This window comes from Microtus pennsylvanicus, chromosome 8 (assembly GCF_037038515.1).
Source record: "Microtus pennsylvanicus isolate mMicPen1 chromosome 8, mMicPen1.hap1, whole genome shotgun sequence".
Classification (NCBI taxonomy): Eukaryota; Metazoa; Chordata; class Mammalia; order Rodentia; family Cricetidae; genus Microtus; species Microtus pennsylvanicus.
Window position 1 is genome coordinate 83,137,482 of NC_134586.1, and position 20,802 is coordinate 83,158,283.

General features: G+C 37.5%; 1 protein-coding gene across 2 annotated transcripts in view; it reads right to left on the minus strand.

Moving 5' to 3' along the window:
- Ccser1 (coiled-coil serine rich protein 1) overlaps window positions 1-20,802 on the minus strand; it is a 1,132,558-nt gene that overhangs the window by 865,719 nt on the left and 246,037 nt on the right. For both annotated transcript variants that reach the window (XM_075983940.1, XM_075983941.1), the window contains exon 5: window positions 10,466-10,586. In XM_075983940.1, the coding sequence (XP_075840055.1) occupies window positions 10,466-10,586 (121 nt within the window). The remainder of the gene's footprint in view (window positions 1-10,465; window positions 10,587-20,802) is intronic.

Below are 20,802 nucleotides of genomic sequence, written 5' to 3' on the forward strand. Positions count from 1 at the left end.
GGGAAGGGTGATACAGACTTTCCATTCCAGGTTGAGAACCAGCAATAATTTATTTTAAGTAGTCTGCATTAACTGTCATCATTGCAGGTATGCACACACACACACACACACACACACACATACACACACACACACACACAAGTCCCTCCGATTAAGGGTGAGTGAAGTTCTAGTCTAATGAAGGACATGACACCAGGAAAGAAGGAATGGTATCAACAGGAGTTGACCTTGACAGGAAGGGACAAGAAAAGGTAACGGGGTGAATATTATCATAATATATTGTATATGTATATACAATTGTCAATCAAAAAATAAAAACCAAGGTGGTGGTACCTGAAAAAATAACACCCCAAGTCGACTTCTTGACTTCTCGATGACATGTATGAATGTGCCCTCACCAAAACATACACAGTCTTGCACATACACACACCAACATATACACAGTCATACACATATGTAGTCAATCGCATACCCACACTCACTCATGCATAGACATGGACAAGCACACGCCCACATACACAGTCATGGAATACACACACCCATGAATGCACAGTCATATACATGTCAACACATATGTAGTCATGCGCATATTCACACTCACTCATGCAGAGACATGGACAAACACACACCCACAAACACAGTCATGCATATACATCTGCCCACTCCTGCAGTTATGCACATACACAACCACCCTTGTACAGACATTTACACACACCCGCATACACATATCATATAAAGACACACTCACACATGCACAACTACCCATACACACTCACATATGCCCAGTCATGCACAAACACACACCTACACATACATAGCCACGTACACATACATGCCCACACATGCATAGACATGAACATACACAACCACATCTAACACACCCATTGTCATGGAATACACACATCCACACATGCACAGTCATGCAATACATACACATCCATTGACATGCATAAACACATAGCCTGACACACACACACACACATATATATATATAAACATGCACATATAAACCCCCACATACACAGATATGCATACATGCAGATATTCAATGATAATGTTTCCTTTAAAAATAATCAGAAAAACACATTTTTACAGATAACACTAGAAGAAATGTGTACAATAATAAATTGCACAATACCCTATATATTTATGCATTTTTCTACAACTCTATACCTACTTCCTATAATTTTACAAATGATTCTGAATCAGTTTCTTTCTAATCCTTTTCTTCTGTGTGCCCGATGCAGTTCTCCCACATGTTTTAAACTGTGCACTCTGGACAAACAAATGACACTTTGTTAGCTTTCCTTGCTTGCCGTTGTCCCCATAAAACGAAGAAAATATTGAATTGCTATCTGAGAACATAACTTTGCGCTATTATTAAAAGACTGATACTGTTTTTGCATGGTTGAAGAATAGCTTCAAATGAAACAGTCACTTATTTGGAAACAGAATTCACTGTAGGATGCTAGCAGGGTGGCTGTGAGCTGGCTGTGAGCCTGTATGCATACATAGTCTCTACTTGTACAGCAGCTAAGATGCACTTACAATCTTGCTCAAGGATCTGATAAATCTGTATTTATATTACCCCATAAAGGGAACTGCTCTCGTGAACTGAAACACTTCAGTCATCTTATCAAGTTGTCCCAAGTCATCTGAAAAATAGCACTTACATGCTCAGCTTACAAAGAAGGCCTGTCAAAGCAGACACGACAAGACAGTAGGAGTTCTGGGCTTGACAAGCTGACTGCACAAGGGGACAAATACTGTGACTTACTAAGGAGCAATAAACCATAGGACAATAAAATAACAATACTATCAATCAAAGGAAAAGATTCTCTAAAGAGTGCTGTCCTTATAATTTTTTTGTTTGATTGATTAATATCTCCTGGTTCTTGAATAACATGGAATATATATTTTGGTAATTTTTTCAAACAATAAATCATAGCCCCCTCCCTAACTATTCTCAAATCCACCCCACTTCCTACCCACCCAACTTCATGCCCCATTTGACAAAAATTACAATAATAGCAATTTTAAGAAATGACAAAAATAGTCAAAACAAGATGAAATAAAAATCTGACAAAAAACAAGGAGTTTATTTTGTGATGTCAACTACTCCTAGGCATGCGACTTGCACTGGAATGTGGTTCAAATACCCATCTACCCACCACTGGAGAATTTGGATTTTCCTATTCCTTCCAGGTATCAAATGAAGAAGGCTTCTTGATTAGAGATGGCACTTTGTGCTCACTTCTTCTTTTTTACAATTGGAGTTTTTTCTGACTTGAACCTGTCCAGGTCTTGTGTGTGTAGCCCCAGTCTCTGAGTCCATATGTAAGTCAGTCCTGCTGTGCCCGGAAGACACTGTTTCCTTGGAGTTGTTCAACATAAGTCAATTATATTTGTGTTTGAAATCTTATAAATCGCATGTGAATGAGACCACAACTTGTAATAAGGTGATCAAGAGACTGGGATAAATCATGAGATAGTGGCCATTTGCGCTCTCACAACTGACTAGTCAACACAACTTAATTGACCAAAAATCCAAAACCGTCTGCATTTCTTTTCCACCTTGCTGTTTCCATACACAGTTTACCCAGAAATTTGAGTGTCTCCGTTCCCATCTCAGATCTGTCAACTACTAGTGACTGGTGGCTTAATGAGTGACTGGAGGGATATGGCAAGTGACACGTAGCAGAGAACGCAGGGTCCGGTGGTTGGTAGGGGAATCTTTATTGGTTGGTGGAAATTCTGAGTTCCCTCAACTTTTGTGATGAGCAAAGGCATACAGCTGGAGAAAGGATGTAATACAATCTTCTCAAATGCCAAGCCCAAAGTAAGAATTGAACTTGTTTAAAGACGTTGACGCAAAGGGACAGACCTGGGTGTCAAGAGGCAAGCTTAACAATTCGATAGACCTGGTTGGGCAGAACAATAAAACATACTTAAGACAAAAACAATGCCAAGTTTTCCTGCTATGGCCTTATTAAGAAAAAGCCAGGATGCCGAGAAAGAACTTGCTCAGACCCACAGTCCTGTGTTCTGGTGGTGGGAAGCAAAGTTCAGTCCAACAGAAGCATTTTAGTGCAATCTGGCTTTGAGACTAGCAAATGCACAGAGTGGACATTTAAGGTTCTCTTCCAGCATGCTGCAGAACCCTAGTAATAAGCCCAAGAAGCATAAACTTCTGTTTTGCTCTCCTCTACCTTGTGCACCATGGACTCTGTCCTCCCTGATGGACTCTGCATGCAGGGAGCTGCTTTGGTAGCGGCCAGCCTTTCTCTCCCTTCAGTTCAAGCAAGCCTGCTTCAGGCAGCCAAGCATGAAATTGGCATCTTCCTTTTGTGTTTTCAGATGCAGTGAAGTTGGAAACTGATCCTCCAGAACTCTCTAAGATCTGTGATTACAAAATAGCTCCTCCCTACAGCTTCCTCCCCAAAGGTGGATAGATTTACACTGGGATGAGGATGCTGTCTACAGAAATCTCCTCCTTCATCTCTGACAACTGAACTATGCTTGGACTAAGAAAATGGTGATATTGGAAACAGGCTGATGATAGAATTCTGTGATGGCTCTAATCAATGAAAAGTTTATGAGCCAACTTTATGGATGACATTCAGAGCAGTTTTGAAAAATAAAATAGGTAAATTTTGAACATGCTTTGTAAATCAGACTTCTGTACTGAGCAGCAGCAGCCCCACACCCTTTCCAAAAAAACCCAGTGCACCTTTCCAAAGCCAATGAAGGTGAACAAAAGTAAGGGGGCCTTGATTCAGAGAGTTGGTCACACAACTAAGAAACGCTGTATTTCCACAATCCTAGCCATAAATCATACCTTTAGGGTAACATAAGGTTCTGGATATAAAATAAAATTAAAATATGGAAAAGGCAAAGCCACAGAGAAACCCTGTCTTGAAAAACCAAAAGAAAAAATATGGAAAAGGGCAGAGAAGTAATACCACAAGTTATTTTTCCTTTCCCTGTATACTTACAATGACAACAAGGCCCTTCATTTCAGATACTGATTCTGAGCATGGGTGAAGATCTGCATTTGCTACAAGAAGATTCCTAATAAAGCACAAAGTCAGATCCAGAACCAATGTCATATGATTTCTTTCTCTGCAGAGCTTGAATATTATGTCTATTTCTAAAGTGGTCCTTTTTATGCTATTTATTGGACACATGCAGTTTTGAAGAGTAAGCTATGCATAGCTGTAATGTGAACATACATTTCATATTTTAATGTTTGGTAACTATAAAAAGTTTCATTCTTCAAATTCAGCTTTCTATGTGACTGAATGTTTGAACTCTGTGTAGCTATTTAGATTACATAATTTTTTTGAGAAAGGTTCCCACTACATAGCCCAGGATGACCTCAAACTCTGGGGAATTTTCTTTCATGCTGAACTCATAGGTGTAATTTACCTGCCCAAGATGATTTTTCTGTTTTCTAGCTATTTTATCTTTTCTGTAGTCTGTTGAGATATATTGAAAAGACTACGAAAAGAAATGAAATCCATAACTTTATTTACCTTATTAGAATGATGTATAGACAGAAAGAAACCTCTGAATTCTTCCACCATGATACACAAAACGCACCTTGCCTTCTTACAAAGGACAGCTTCTTCCTGTCATTTTGCTCGTAAGAGGAAATCCTAATCTAAGATGTTCCTGATTATGTGGCAAAGTAGATAAAGGTATCCATTTTAAAAAAGCATTTCAAAGTCAATATATATTTATCAAACATGAGTACATAACTATCTTTGTCAAGAAATGGTTCACATCTTGCAAAATTATGTAATAATACATTAACACAATAATATAATAAAGATCAATATTCTGAATTGTTTTCAAGTCTTTGTAATGATATATTAACAAACCATCCACAAAGTTAAACAAACAAACGCTATACAAAAGACTATACTAATACAAGATAGAAACTATCTTTTAGTTTTAAAGTGTTCTTTACCAGTTAAGAATTCTAAATTCTGCTTAGTTTACAGCATTATCAAAAGATATCCTCATAACTTTTTTAAAACTATACCTTACATATTCTGAAGTAAATCTATGAAGAAAATTATTCCAGACCTGCTTAGCAAGAGAAATCCTGGGTTTTAAATTATGTCACTGTAGCTCTGCTTCAGACGTTCAGAGGTGTATGAATTTATATGAGATGCCTGCACCATCAGGAGGATGAGGTACTTAAAGCAGTAATCCCACTCAGAATTAAAGAGATGTTAGGCATGAGATGCCTGCTTCTCAATGACAGAATTGAAATGGTTCAGCATTATATTGGGAGCTAATATTTGTGCATAATTTTCACTTATGGAAAATAAAAATGTATTAACTCACTCTAGCAGCTTTATCTCTAAAATATGTGACAAGGTTTCTTAGCTAATATATTTTCTGTGAAAATAATTTCAAAATTTATATATTCCTGTTTCCCTCTTATATTATTATATTTCAGGAATTGTACTATGAGATAAATGATAATAAAACAAACAAATCAAGGGTAAGGAAATTACATATACTCCTTCCCAGTAGCACAAGTAGATCGAAAAACATAAACTACAACAAGTTGGTAAAATTTATTGAAAGAAAAAGATATGCAAGTTATAGATAATATTTAAGTATTTTAAAATTAATATAATAAAAATTCTGCCATTCTAAGTGAGATTACAAACTAAATGGAGCATACATTATTACTCTGAATTCTCTCTTTATACATAATTTTAAATTTTGTCATCTATTTTTGCTCTTATTTACCAATATTCTCAAATTTTCAAGTGTCCTTTTCATTGTCAATGTAACCCACTCTCTCAGGCTTCAATGGGATCCAGTGCATAAAAATTTCAGTGACCAAGTTTGTGTCAGAATGGTAATTTAAACAATTGAAACCAATGGCACTGAAATCTATACTTGCCTCCTTTTAGGAACAACTGTTTCTCTCTACAGGATGTGTTGATAAGATGAACATCTGCCTCAGTTGCTGCTGGGACCCTGAAAACATTTGAGGAGTGAAAGTCCTAGAAAATAAGAACTGCAGATCGCCAGGTGAGCTGCAAACAGAATGGCCTTGGGCAGTTCTGCCTGAAATCCAACCCTAGTAGTTACAGAAATTTCTCCCACTAAATTTTAGCAACAAGAGTCAGTCTTCGTTACTACTCACCATCTTCCTGAAGCTGGTTTAGGTAGGGAGTCTCTCATTGTCAATCAAGAATTGTCAGTCATTAATCTTGTGTTTATATTGTGTTCATCCATTGTGCTCATATATTGTGCTCATCCATCGCTTACACCAATTTTTTAATTTTCAAAATTATGGTGTGTGATACACATGTATAATTCTGATGTGAGTGATGATTTCATAGTTTTAAAAAGGAAAATACGTGTTAAAAAATAACTGAATAGTTTCCTTAAACTCACAATTGACAATTATTTTTAGCAAAACTTATGAGATACTTATACCTTCTGAGTCAGCTCAACTTTTAAAATATATAATGCTAATGTTAATAAAACAATCGATGAGCTCACCAAATCCAGGTGGACCAGGACTGAATGAGCATTCAACCAAATCGGACTCTCTGAATGTGGCTGAAATGGGGGGCTGATTGAGAAGCCAATGATGAAGAACCTTCATCTGGCGATGGATGGAGATAGAGACAGAGACCCACATTGGAGCACTGGACTGAGCTCCCAAGGCCCAGATGAAGAGCAGAAGAAGGGAGAACATGAGAAAGGAAGTCAGGACTGAAAGGGGTTCGCCCACCCACGGAGACCGGGGGAATAATCTAATGGGAGCTCACCAAGGTCAGCTGGACTGGGACAGACAAGCATGTGATCAAATCGGACTCTCTGAACGTGGCTGACAATGAGGGCAGGCTGAGAAGCCAATGATAATGACACTGGATTTTTATTCTACTGCATGTACTGGCTTTTTGGGAGCCTAGTCTGTTTGGATGCTCACCTTCCTAGACCTGGATGAAGGGGGGGCTTGGACTTTCCACAGGGCAGAGCCCCCTGACTTCTCTCAGGACTGGAGAGTGAGGGGGAGGGGGAGGAGGGAGTGGGAGGGAAATGAAAGGATGGGAGGAGGTGGAAATTTTTAATAAATAATAAATAAATAAATAAAATTAAAAATATAATAAAAAACTATTGATGTTATACCGCAGTTATATTATATGAAGGAAATCCAAGATTTTAAGAAAATAAAATCATGTGGCTTTATGTAAATGAGAAGTTTAGATACATGAGTTTAAAAGAGAAAAAGCTGAGCCGGGCTGTGGTGGCGCAGGCCTTTAATCCCAGCACTAGGGAGGCAGAGGCAGGCGGATCTCTGTGAGTTCGAGACCAGCCTGGTCTACAAGAGCTAGTTCCAGGACAGGCTCCAAAACCACAGAGAAACCCTGTCTCAAAAAAAAAAACAAAAAAAATAAAAAAAGAGAGAAAAAGCTGGTCACTGATTTGCTCTTAACACAAGTGGGGAAACTGGCAGCACACCTACAGAGATGTCTCAAAGTACCTTCAGGATGAGACATTTATATACAGGGTCATCCGTAATGCTAGCAGATGGAACCGGGGCAGTGGCAGAAGAACGATGTCCTGGTGGCGTAAAAAATCCGCACCCTCATAGTGAGGGTCAAGGTGTCAGCACAATTGATAGATGGAGAAACTGAAGCACAAACAGATAAATATCCGCAAGCAAAACAGATTTAACAGTCTTTATGATGCGAAAAAACCAAAAGCCGATATACATGAATTAATATTGTTGGCAAAGAGCATTTAAATGAGAATGTGGGTCCTGAGACAACAGAGTGATCTCAGGCCAAACAGAAAGAAAGGGATGTTAGTGATTCCTAGTAAGACCACACACCACACACACACACACACACACACACACACACACACCAGAATAAGAAATAAGACTGCCAATGAAACAGCTAAATATTTTTTTGGGGGGAAGGCATGTAGATTATTAACTATTAATCAGTTTTGTTGTAAGTCCTTGAAATATAATCTAAAAAGTTTAAGAGCCAAGTTAAAAGTGTATGGGGCCTTATGTAAACTCACAAACACTGCAGGAGAGTACATTTGAGCTTTCTAATGTAACCCACTGGACAAATATGAGAAGTAATTTTCTTCCTATTAGACAAAAGATGACTACAGGATCCTAAAACTTAAACTACATTATGCGTAGTTAAATGGTTTTCACTTTCAGATTGCATTAAAACTGAATTACAATCACTACTTCCTGAATTGCCTGGTATTTCTTTTCTCTATAATGAGAATATTAATAGTGAATATCTTCATGCAATCAAATACATGCATTGCTCCATTTGATTCAGTATTATTGAATATAACATTAAGAGATTCTTCTAATTGATTTCACAAAGACTATTAAATAGAATCATGTTGCAGGAAACTGTTTGGGAGAATATGACCAGGTAGAGAAACAGGCAAGAAACACAAGCAGGTCTGTTTAGTATGTGCCAAGACTCCTTGAAAATGTGATGGGCCACTCACAAATACAGGCAACATCCACATAACATCACATACCAGATACTGTCACATAGCATATACTGCCACGACTCACTACAACTCATATAGTGTCACATATCACTACATAGCACTCACATGTCACATGCCACACATCACCACAGATCACATGCCACACGTCACCACATACCACAAAGCACCACATAAAATAGCATATATCAGAACATATTATACAGCACCACCTAGCATTCATCACCATAGTTCACATAGATATTCATACCATATATCATCATATACTGATATTCTATTTATGTTTTAATAAATGAAGTTTGCATAAAGATCAGAAGGGCAAAGCTAAACGACTAGAGGTCACGTAATGGTGACACACACCTGTAATCCCAAGATGTGGGAGACAGAAGCAGATGGATCTTTGTGAGTTCAAGACCACTCAGGTTGACACAAGATCAATGCAGAATAAATCAAGGGGGTGACACTTTACACCTTTAATAAAATGAAAGGAGAGAAAGGACTTGTCTGCCTAGTCTGTGGTCACCTAGCTCCTGTAGAGGTAAGACTTCTCTAGTGGCTTGGTTGCTTTGCTTTTCTGGTTTTTGGGTTGAACCCCAATATTTGTCTCTGGACTTTTATTATTTGTGCTACATCATCACATATTACACGTCAACACATACCATCCACCACAGCATATCTCCGCATTTCAACACAACCACATAGTACCATACATCATACACTACCACATATCACCTTGCATCCTATATCATCATGAGTCACATAGCACATTTCACCAGAGATCATATATCATCACACATTATATATCTCATATTAGCATATATAATTATTACCTGCTTCATATATTCATATATAATCACATACAAAATATGTCACATGTAATATGTTCTTCATTCAAAAACCTTTTATCAGACATAATCATATCTTCTCTGGAAAATCAACACCAAGTTGTCCATTGAATTAATGTAATGTTTTATCAGAAGTATCTGTGATTTAATATTTCATGTCTATGTACATTTGTTATCATGTTTTAATCCTCTATCATTTATTTAATGTATAATATCAACTTCAGCTTTCAGTAAGAGGCAGTATTTTTAAAGGAAATTGTTTAAATTGTATTTGCATGGTTATACATATCCTCTAAATAGTCTTTTTGAGCACATACACCTATTTAGGAAAATGCATGCCAATATCATCTTCTACCTTGTCAAATTTTGACAAAATAAACTTGTGTATGACAACCAGAACATAGGTCAAGGAAGGCAAAACAACCAATTGTTACCAAACCTGTGTACTTAGCAGGCGATATCATGAGACACAGCAAACTTCAATAGTAAAAAGTTTTAATATATGCTAATTTACTTAAAAATTTAAAATAGTAACTTGTACTGCTTGTAAAATCAAAGTCACCTTTAAGCTAAACTTTTACTAAGAACTGACTTCAGATATAGAGAAAGGAAGGCCTCAGTGGTTAACAGTACTTTTTTTCAGAGGACCTAGGCTCATTTCTCAGCACCCATATCTTTAACTGGCAACCACTGGCAGATCCAACACTATCTTCTTCTCTCTGCAGACTCATAAACACAAGGGCACACACACACATTTGCATAAAAACAGACAAAAATATAAGCAGTTCCATGTCATAGTCCAACCTTGCACCTCTCAAATTGATTCAGGATCAGCATGCACACAGACACAGTGCTAACTTCTCAGTTTGTTGATCCATGCTCTATAGCAGGACACCAAAATAAAACTTAAATGGCAATGTCAGACACTCAAGGCATCAGGTGGTGGTGAACATTTGAAATTGATTGATATTGAACAAAGTAAATTTCTACCCATTTGTACATTTTCATCACATGCTGGGGTGTCTGAGCAGCCACCTAAACTTTGAGATACTTAGAATATATCTCACATCCTGGAACCTTAAATGACAACTTACTGTTTGGAAGGCTCAGGACATTTTGGTTCTTCTAGCTTCTTCATTTCTCTTGTTTGGTCCACTGGGCTAAGAAGGACGGCTGCACACGACATTACAGAATGGCAGGAATCTTCCCGGCAAACTGTAGTTTGAAAACAAATAATTGTAATTGTTAAAACAGCTCAGTGGCTATTCTCATGTTCCTCATTTCACATTTATATTTTCAGTCAAGCTCAGGAAGAATTTCAATAAAAACATTAATTAACATTAAGTTATCTTCAGTTTTCTTTTACTCACTATTTTTCACTAATTAGCTGTACAACCCTGAGAAATGAAAAGGTATTCCTAACATTTAGCAGCTACAAGACAAGTTACCCTTGAATGGCCAATAACAAGTATATGACATGGCACATGTAGTTTATACATCCATACAGAGAGAATTCGCTTTCTTCATTAAGACCAAGGTGGAAATAAACTCATGCATTACCATGTGCCTAGACTCCTGAGGTCTCCTTGCCCAGCTATAGCCACAAACTCACCTACTGTTATCATATTGTTACCATAAATCAGCTTTCATTTATAAATTTCTGCAATGGAGTCATAAACTTTGTGATCATTCATAAAATGATGGCTTACTTTGTAGTGTGTGTTTTTGCAAGATACATCCACAAAATGTACTGTTGATTTATTGCTGTGGCAATGTAGTTTTCCTTTGGATAAACAAACTAAGCTGTTTTTAATCTTTCAAAAGTAATAGACACAGTTACATTGTGGGCTGTTTCTATTACCTATAAAGATCCTTGCATTTTTTTAGTTAGTTACAAACAGAGATTTGTTCTTGAAAAACTTCTCAAAGCTATAATCATTCTTAGGATATGGCATTGACTATATTCTCGATAGTTCATCCAGTGAACAGTTCTCTGTCCTGACTATTTTACTTTCTGCCAAACAGATGTTTCAATTGCCCCACACCCATAAAACACTTGATTTCACAAGTTTTTCCATTGAAGTTTCATGATATATGAATATTACATCACTGCATAACAAATTCACAAAAATTCTGCTTACAGTAACACTCACTTGTTATCTTAAAGTTGTTTAGATTGTGAATCTGGGTAGGTGAGCTCAACACACTTTTCCTCTTAGGAAATCAAAAAATCAAAAGGCAAATGTAATGAGATGGTCTGGTTACACTCCTGTTAAAAGTTTCCATGAGGCAAGCATTGTGGTTTAAGGAGTAGCCTGGTATAGGTGGTATTCTAGCTATTATCTTCTGTATTTCATCTTGAAATGTACCCAATAACCTGTTTTTCTCTTTAAAAAATATCTGCGTGGAAATAATCCACTGACAAATTAATTCCACAGTTTGTAATGTCTGACATTGCTTGTCAAGTTGACAATATCCAGAACCCTGTAGAAGACAAGGCTCTGAGCATGCCTGCTAGAAACTGCGTTTAGCAGATGAACTGAGGTGGGAAGACTCACCCTGAATGTGGAAGCACAATCCCACGGCTGAGGTTTGGGACTGTTTGAAAAGGAGAAGGTGAGTTGTACGTTCATCTACCTCCTCTCTGTTTCTTGCCTCAGGATATACCCTGGCCTCAGGCTCAGGCGGCTGTGACTGCCCTTGGCTTTGAGGACTGTGCAAGGATCCTTGGGGCTAAACAAGCCTTTTCCTCCTGAAGCTGACAGTGCCTGGGTATTTTGTCACAGCAACCAGAAAAAAAAATAATGAATAGAAAGTTGTTAGAAGAATTTGCTTTCTTCTTCTGAGAGAAAATTGTTGGGAGCTGCAGACCCTCAAACCCTGAACTTTCTATGACTACTTGCCTGCCAGAGGGGGGAAAATGCTTTTCTATGCTTGTGGCTGCTCTGAGCATGGAACCCTCATGAGTTCCTGATAATAAGGACGTGGTTTCTAGTGGGCTTGCAGATGAAAAATCCTAAGAACTAGGGCATGGCTACTAGTTAAGGAGAGCACTATTTAAGCTATCTTGAAACATAATAAAATTGGAATTCTTGCTTCAAGAATGACCTGTGTCGCTGTGTGTTTATTATTCCCCAGACCCTTGTCTGTCCACGGTTCCAGGTGGTGCAGGTGCCACGGAAAATCGAGGCTCAAGTTTCTAGGAAAAATCATGTGTCAACATAGAATTCTGTCTCTTAGAGCTATACAATTAAGAATCAGTACAATATATATCTTAACCTATAAGTATCTGATAATTAAATTAAATCTATATGTATATAGTCCTCATTTATGTGTTCCAATTTATATAAATCATTTTTAATCTTAGTCAAAATACAGCAATTTTGCCCAAATCATTGCTCCATTGTGGCTACATGGTGTATCAACTTTAATTGTATAAATTATAAACGTCTTCAATTCTTTTCAGTCTCCGACACCACGGAAACAACAAATCCAGGCCACAGTCAGTGGCACACTTGTGAAATTTTTCAGAATCTAAAGATTACTGATCACTAGGCACCTGCTATTGAGCACAAGCCAGTGATGAAGCGATGTAGCATTTTCCAAATGCAGAAAATAAAAATAGATAAATTTGCCAGGAAAAATGAAAATATGGGAAATAAATGAACACTGATAGAGCTGGAAGGATATCTGAGATGAACATAAATGCTGTTTCTCAAGTGATACAAATATTCATTTCAAGAACAAAGTGATGACAGCACAAATTGTTCTCTTACTCAGTGTAGCACAAAAGCAAGTAAGAAAGAGAATACAGGAGACACAACACACAGAACAGGGAAATTCAAGACAGTCAATAGCATGATTTCAAACAGAAACTCTCACAGAAACCAAAAGCAATGTTCTTCACTTTCCCCTTAAAATGCTTTGAAATTGGCACATCAGTGATGAAATTTTGGTATTTAAATAAAATTAAACTACACTCAGCTTTTGATGTAGGCAGCCCTTCTGTCTTTGTGTTGCTTTCATTGGTTAATGAATAAAGAAACTGCTTTGGCCTAATAGGGCAGAACTTAGGTAAATGGAGAAGACAGAACTGAATTCTGGGAGGAAGAAAGCAGAGCGAGGGAGAAGCCATGAATCCTCTGCCTGAGATGGACGCCAGCTAGAATCTCTGGTAAGCAACTGCCAGGAGGAAATAACCAGATTAATGGAGATGGGTTAAACTAATATGTAAGAGTTAGCCAATAAGCAGTTAGAGCTAATGACCAAGCAGTGTTTTAATTAATACAGTTTCTGTGTGGTTATTTTGGGTATAAGCTAGCCGGGCCGCTGGGACAAACAAGCGGCCTCTCTCCATACAACAAGCTTTCAATATTGTATTATTTGGTTCCTGGTTGTTGCCATTAAGCAAAATCAACATATGGAGGAAAGTGTTTATTAGACCGACAGGTTACAGTTTATCACTGAGGGAAGCCAAGAAAGAAATTGAAACAGAGACCATGGAGGCAGCAGGTCTCTGGGAATGAAATCAAGGACATTGGGGGAACACTGTTACTGACTTGATTCTTACGACTTGTTTAAAAAAATCTTCTTATACAGCCTATGGCCACATGCCCAGTAATGGCAATGCCCATAATAAGCATCTATGTATTAGGAATCAAGACAGTGTACCACAGACATTTCCCACAGAATAGGCTGGTGGAGGCAAACCATCAACTGAGACTCATGGTGCAAACCAGGTGACTGGTTTGCAAGAAGTTGATGAAAAATAGCTAACACAGGTACCTTTAGAATTCATTTATCGTGCAACACAAAATTAGTGTGACTAATTCAAATTATACAAATAAGTAAACAGAAAAATGATAACTTCTCAAAACAAAAAATAAGCCAATGCTGTGCTCCAAAGGCAGAAATTGAAAAATAACAGAGCCCTTAGCAGCCATCACTGGCAGGAGGAGTCCCTAAGATAAATGAAGCAATGGATATTAATATGATAACAATATTCCAGCAAAAGACATTTTTCCAAGCCCATGTGGATACTTAAAATGCAGATCAGTATCTTCTAGTGATCATGATGTAAGCTCCTCTATGTAGGAATTGAATTTGCATACTAGTTGTAAATTATCTTGAATTTTATCACCCACAAAAGTGTAGGTGAAAAAATTTTCAGAATAAGATGAATAACAGTCTATAGAAAAGTGCATTTTTATTAAAATCTACCTTAATGATACAGATTAAAATGAAAGTTCATAAAAAAAATCTTCCAAATGCTATTGAATGCCTTTATGTAGTCAATGTAACAGACATATAAGTCTTTTCCAAATTCTTCATATTTTTCTGCCAGTTGCCTCAAAGTGAAGATCTGATCTATGGTGCTCCTGTTAGCTCTGAATCCACACTGGGCCTCTGCTAGTATTTCCTCTGTTTTGTCCTTGATCTTTGGAGGAAAAGATCTTGCTGCTATGGTACAACAAACTGATGCCCGTATAATTTGAGCAGTCCAGCTTGTCCTTCTTCTTGTGTATGAGAATTATGACTGTGTGTTTCTATTCTGTGGGAAGCACTTCATGTTCCCATATCTCCCTAAAGAGTCTAAGAAGTGCCTTGTCCCCTGAGCTTATTGTAGTCACCTCCAGCTCCTCCACCGTGATGTCTTCAACTCCTGTGGTCTTTTTACCTTTCACTCTCTTGAGAGCTTCCTCTATCTCTCTTGTCAATATTTAACATTTTCTCATCATCTCTGGGGTTCGAGTGGCTGCCAAAGTGTTTCTCATTGCAGTTGACAGCATTAGGGTCATTGTAAAGAGTGTCAAAGTATTGTCACTCCATCTTTGCTTTACTTTTCCTGGTCCTGCTAATATATGGCCTTGCCCATCTTTTATCACCTGAATCTGAGGAACATATCTGGCAGTTATCTGTCTTATAGCTTAATAGACAAGATGTATTTTATTATGGAGTCTAGCCTCTTTGACCTCTTTGTATATACCTTTTATATACAGCTCTCTATCCTTCTTTGTTCTTCTTTGCGCTCCATGTAAAGATAGTTGTGGTGTTTTACTGCCTGCAGATTGCCACTTCATTTGCTCCTTAGCTTCTTTCTTCTGCCAGGTTGATCATCTCTGTAGTAAGCCACTCTACTGGTGTTGCTTTTTTGTGCATAGCTAAGCATCTACGCCTCATGTATAGCTCTTTTGACTTTCTCCCATTCACTTTCTATATTTGCAAAGGGTTGATTTCCCTCATATTTTTTTTCAGTGATTCGCTTATACTCTCTCCATACAACTGGGTTTATAAATTGTTTAGGATTAATCTTTCAGTTCATCTTACCTGGCATGACTCTTGAATATTGGCCATAACAAGTTGGTGATCTGGCCCTAAGTCAGCACTAGGAAATGACTGGCTGTTTTGGATGCTAGATAAGAGTTTCCTTCTGACCAGAATTTAGTCAGTTTGCTGTATGTCTATTGGTCAGGTGATTCCCATGTCCAGCATCTTGATTGTTTGGCCTGTCTGAATTTTGTGTTGGATATGTACAAATCATTTGCACAGCAGAGGTCAAGCAGTCATTCCCCACTATCATTCCCTTGTCCAAATCCATATGTTCCCATGACACTGATGTCTATTCTTTCTCTGGTTCCTAGTCTTGCAGTGAAGTCATCCATAACAATTAGTATGTCATTCTTATGAGCCCTGCTGTCCTCATTCTGTAGATCTGTGTAGAAACTGTTGATGACATCGTCTTCAACTTACACTGTTGGTGCATATACCTGTATGATAATTACTGGATATGACTTTCTCTGAAATCTGGCTGATAAAATTCAATCATTTATGAGTCTGTACTCAAGCATGCATTCTTGGAGGAATGGACTTTGGAAAATAATGAGGTTCTACAGGAACCCAGAGAAAAGCATAAGAATACTGGATGATGCCTATAAAGATACCTTCGCATGAGTCAAATTTGTGGAAAACTACGTGATCAGTTTAAGACAATCATAGGAGTGCTACAGGAGTGAATTCTCTCACCACTAATCTTTAATATATTTTTGGAATTAATAATAACAACAGCCCTGGTGGATGAGGAGATAGGCATGCAGAGAGGTGGTCTGTGAAACAAAAGCTTTCATTTAGCCGACGATACAGCACTAATTGCTGAAAGTTCAAATGAGCTGTAGGCTATGGTAAATGCAATGCTGGAAGTAATTGAAAACCTTAGTATGAAAGTAAACATTGAAAAGAGATACAATACATTGTAAGGACGCAGAAGGACTTTAACAGTGTAATAAAAAATCAGAACCTCAAACAGTCAACTTTGTCTATCTGGGAGGAAATCTCAGTTCAAGTGAGGAAGCTATTTCAGACATCAAGGGTCATATAGGGATAGTGAAGACTGCATTCCAGGCACTAGGAAAGGTTTGACCAGCAAGAGACATAACAATGACAATAAAATAACAAGTATATGAGACACTTGTCTTGAATTGCCTTCTTTCAGCTCCAAAACCAGGACAATAAAACACTTCTCAGACAGAATCCAAATGTGTTTGAGATGGCATACCTCAAGAAGATTCTAGGCCTCACATAAAGAGATAGGCTGTGCAATGATGACGTTAAGAAACATCTCCATCTATATTAGGAAGTAAACTACAGGATATGGTAACAGTACCTGATATACTTCCGCCATGTTATAAGAATGAATGACGGCAGATACCCGAGAATAGCATTGCTTAGAGGAGTGTACAAAATAAGACAAATGGGAAGGCCAAAAGAATAGCTGGATATAAACAGCATAAAGGAAGACTGTGGAACCTTGGATATGACAATAACACAAGCATCTAGGACTGCCCAGGATAGGAACAACTGGAGAACCACCATAAATGGGCTGCCCAAACATGGTTAAGCATTGTGGGGAACATAAATGATGAATGGTGATGATCAAAAAAATCCCAATTTATGGTGTAACTCATATGACTTTACAGAAAATTAAAGGACTTTTTTACTTAAAAAAAAAACTTTGTAAAACAACATGGATGTTAGTGCTATCAGGACAACCTACATTCAAAAATAATATTTATCTGGTATTTCTGATACATCCTAAAAAACACTTAAAAATGTAAATGTGTTTAGAATATCTGAAATTATTTATGAATTCACACACACACACACACACACAATAGGTTTTAACTGATCATAAGTTTAAAACTGACAGCAACAGAAAGTGGTTGGCAAGAGAAAGGTATAGATGGAAGATTCTATCCAGCCTGATCCTACAGCTGCAGCTCCTCTATCCCAAAGAAATACACACAGGCTTATATAATTGTAACCTGTTTGGTCTATTAGCTCACACTTATTATTATCTAGTTCTTAAAATTTAAATTAGCCCCAAATTCTAATCTATGTATAACCACATGGCTTGGTACCTTTTCTCAGGGCAGCAGTGTCATCTTGCTTCCTCTGCATCAGGGAGGCAACTGCAGACTGAGCCTTTTCCCTTACCAGAATTCTCTTAGTCTGATTGCCTACCTATACTTCATGCTGGCTACTGGCTAATCGGTGTTTTATTAAACCAATATGAGTGACAATTACAGGGCACAAGAGCACTATCCCACAGAAGGAAGGCACAGTTTTGAAGAACAGTGTTCAAGAAATTTGAGCAGATAGTGGTCTCTATGTCCTTATTGACAGAGGCTCTCATTAGCCTAAGACTCAGAACAACTGATTTTTGTCTTTCTTCTGCTGTGACCATCTTGATATTCAGAGGAGTACCATATCTTTTCCTCCAGTGAAACCTATGTTATATGTTCTTCTGGTCTGCGCTTGGTTCTTGGTTAGGGAAGGTGCCACTAAATTTTCTTCTGTTTCACCCAGTGACAGAGGCTGGTCCTCTGCAAACAGTGCTAAGTCCTCACCTTTGAAGTGACTTACTACTTCATGTGTTGTCACACAGAGAACAAACAGCCAAGGCTGATGTGACATTTAATTTAGAAAAATGTAAATTGTAAAGTCACTTGCAACTAGTGCTGTTGTTTCATCTGCTACCAATACTATGTACTCAAAAACACAGATGTTATGATTGGCACATCCTGAAATTTTGTCTACTGGGTCAACTGAACAATATGTACATATGCTCAGATTTACTTATTTACAGACAGGAATTCATGTAACCTAACATGGCCTTAAACTCCCTATGCTATTGAAGATGACCTCCAATTGAAGGAATTGAAGCAGTAATTAAAAGTTCCCAACCAAACTGTGCAGTGGTAACACACACCTTTAATCCCAGTACTTAAGAGACAGAGGCAGGGGGATCTTCATGAGTTCATGGCCAGCCCAGTCGACAAGACAGTTACAGGACAAGTTCCAAAGCTGCAAAAACACCCTCTCTCAAAAAGACAAAAAATAAAAAAGTTGCCAACAAAAAATAGACCAAGGTCAGACAGTTTTAACTCAAAATTCTATTAGACTTTCAAAGAAGATATAACATCAATACTCTTCAAATTAATCCACATAATAAATACAGAAGTAACATTGCCAAATTTATTTTATGAAGATTACAGATCAATTTCCCTCATGAACATAAATGCAAAAATAATAAAATACTGGTAAACCGAATCCAAGAACATATCAAAAAGATCATCTATCATGCCCTAGTAGGCTTCATCCCAGAGACACAGGGACAGTTCAGCATACAAAAATCTGTCAATGTGATTCACCATATAAACAAATTGAATGAAAAAAAACACGTGATCATCTCATTAGATGCTGAAAAAGCCTTTCATAAATGTCAACACCCATTCCTGACAAAAAGTCCTAGAGAGTTTATCACCCTGGTTCTGGGTCTGGGTCTGGGTCAGACCACCAGCTCTTTCTTGCCTTTACCACCAGGTTCCACTCTCCTATATTACCTTGGAAAGTCCACCCTTTGCAGTGATGACCAAGGGGGTAGGGGTGGCAATTCTCCTTTCATATTTTCAAGGTCATATCTCCGACATGGACACCTTCAGGACCAGCTCTACCATGGTGCCCAGGCATGGCAACAACTCTCCAGAGAGCTGCAGCAGATAAGAGGCAGAGCTAGATCTCCTGGGCCAACACATTTTTTACAGACCATGAGTGGACAATTCTTAACTTTAGATAGCAAAACAAATCTGAGGATACCTAAAAACAATCCTGAACAATAAAATAACTTCCAGAGGTATTACCATCCATGATTTCAAGTTCTAATACAGATCTATATTAATAAAAATCACATATTAACCTTTTCCATCCTCTACATGATGACTTTTGCCTTGTCTTATTGTATCATATGTGTGTGTGTTAGTGTGTGTGTATGCTGGGTTGTGGCTTAACGTCTGCTCTTTTCTGAAGGGAAAATGATGGGAGTAAATATAGAGAAGAGAGGTGGTGGGTAATGGAGCTGAGAAAAGAAGAGGTAAAGAATACTGTAATTGAAAAACCCACAATTTAGAACACACAAATATAGCAGAAAAGAATGCTGCCCGACATCTCAATATAAAAACAATTTGCGAGGCATGTACCGAAGTAATAGTCAACATCCTCAAGGGAAGGAAGGTGGAACCAAAATGCATTGCTCCTGTCTTTTTTTGGAGAAGTCTGTCAAAACTATACATTATTAAAAACAATTACTATTTGTCAAACAAAAAAAATATCACTATGTAATAAATGTTTTAATCTATTAAAACTGTATTTTAAAACTAATAATAAAAGAAGTATTATACAAAAGTAGATGCAATAAAAAATTTTTTCAGTATAAATTTCCTAAAGTTAATCTCAAACACAATCCTAGCACAGCAGCCTTCCAATTATTTCCCATCTTCACCTTCCATCCATCTGGTTCTTCTATAAATTTTGTTAGGTGTTTGCTTGTTCTAAACAAGATTACTACACAAATCACAACAGCAACAATACAACAGTCTAACTTCTCATATTTTTTTTCTTTTTTTTTTTGTTTGTTCTTTGCAGTGCTCAGGATTGGAACACATAATAGACACATTTCCAACCTTAAGATTTAATGCTCAATTTTTATGACATGCATAATCCAATTGGCTAATTTATATACTTTTCCATGCAATTTAATGACATAAATTACTCAACATAATATTAATAACTCTGTTTGTGAGCTATGTTCGAGCCTCTGAAGATGAATCAGTCAACATTAAAGTCCTTGATCTGCCCAGAAAATGCTGGTATCTCTCTGTCTCTTTTATTTGATTTTCAATAGTCACAATAGTAGTAGTTGTATTATCCAATTTATGGTAAAAAAAAAAAAAAAAGAACAAGGAACTAACTGGGGACATAACCAGGGAGATGTCCCGAGTTAGTTCCTTGGGCAGCTGAAGAGAGGGAACCTGAAATGGCCCTATCCTATAGCCATACTGATGAATATTTTGCATATCACCATAGAACCTTCATCTGG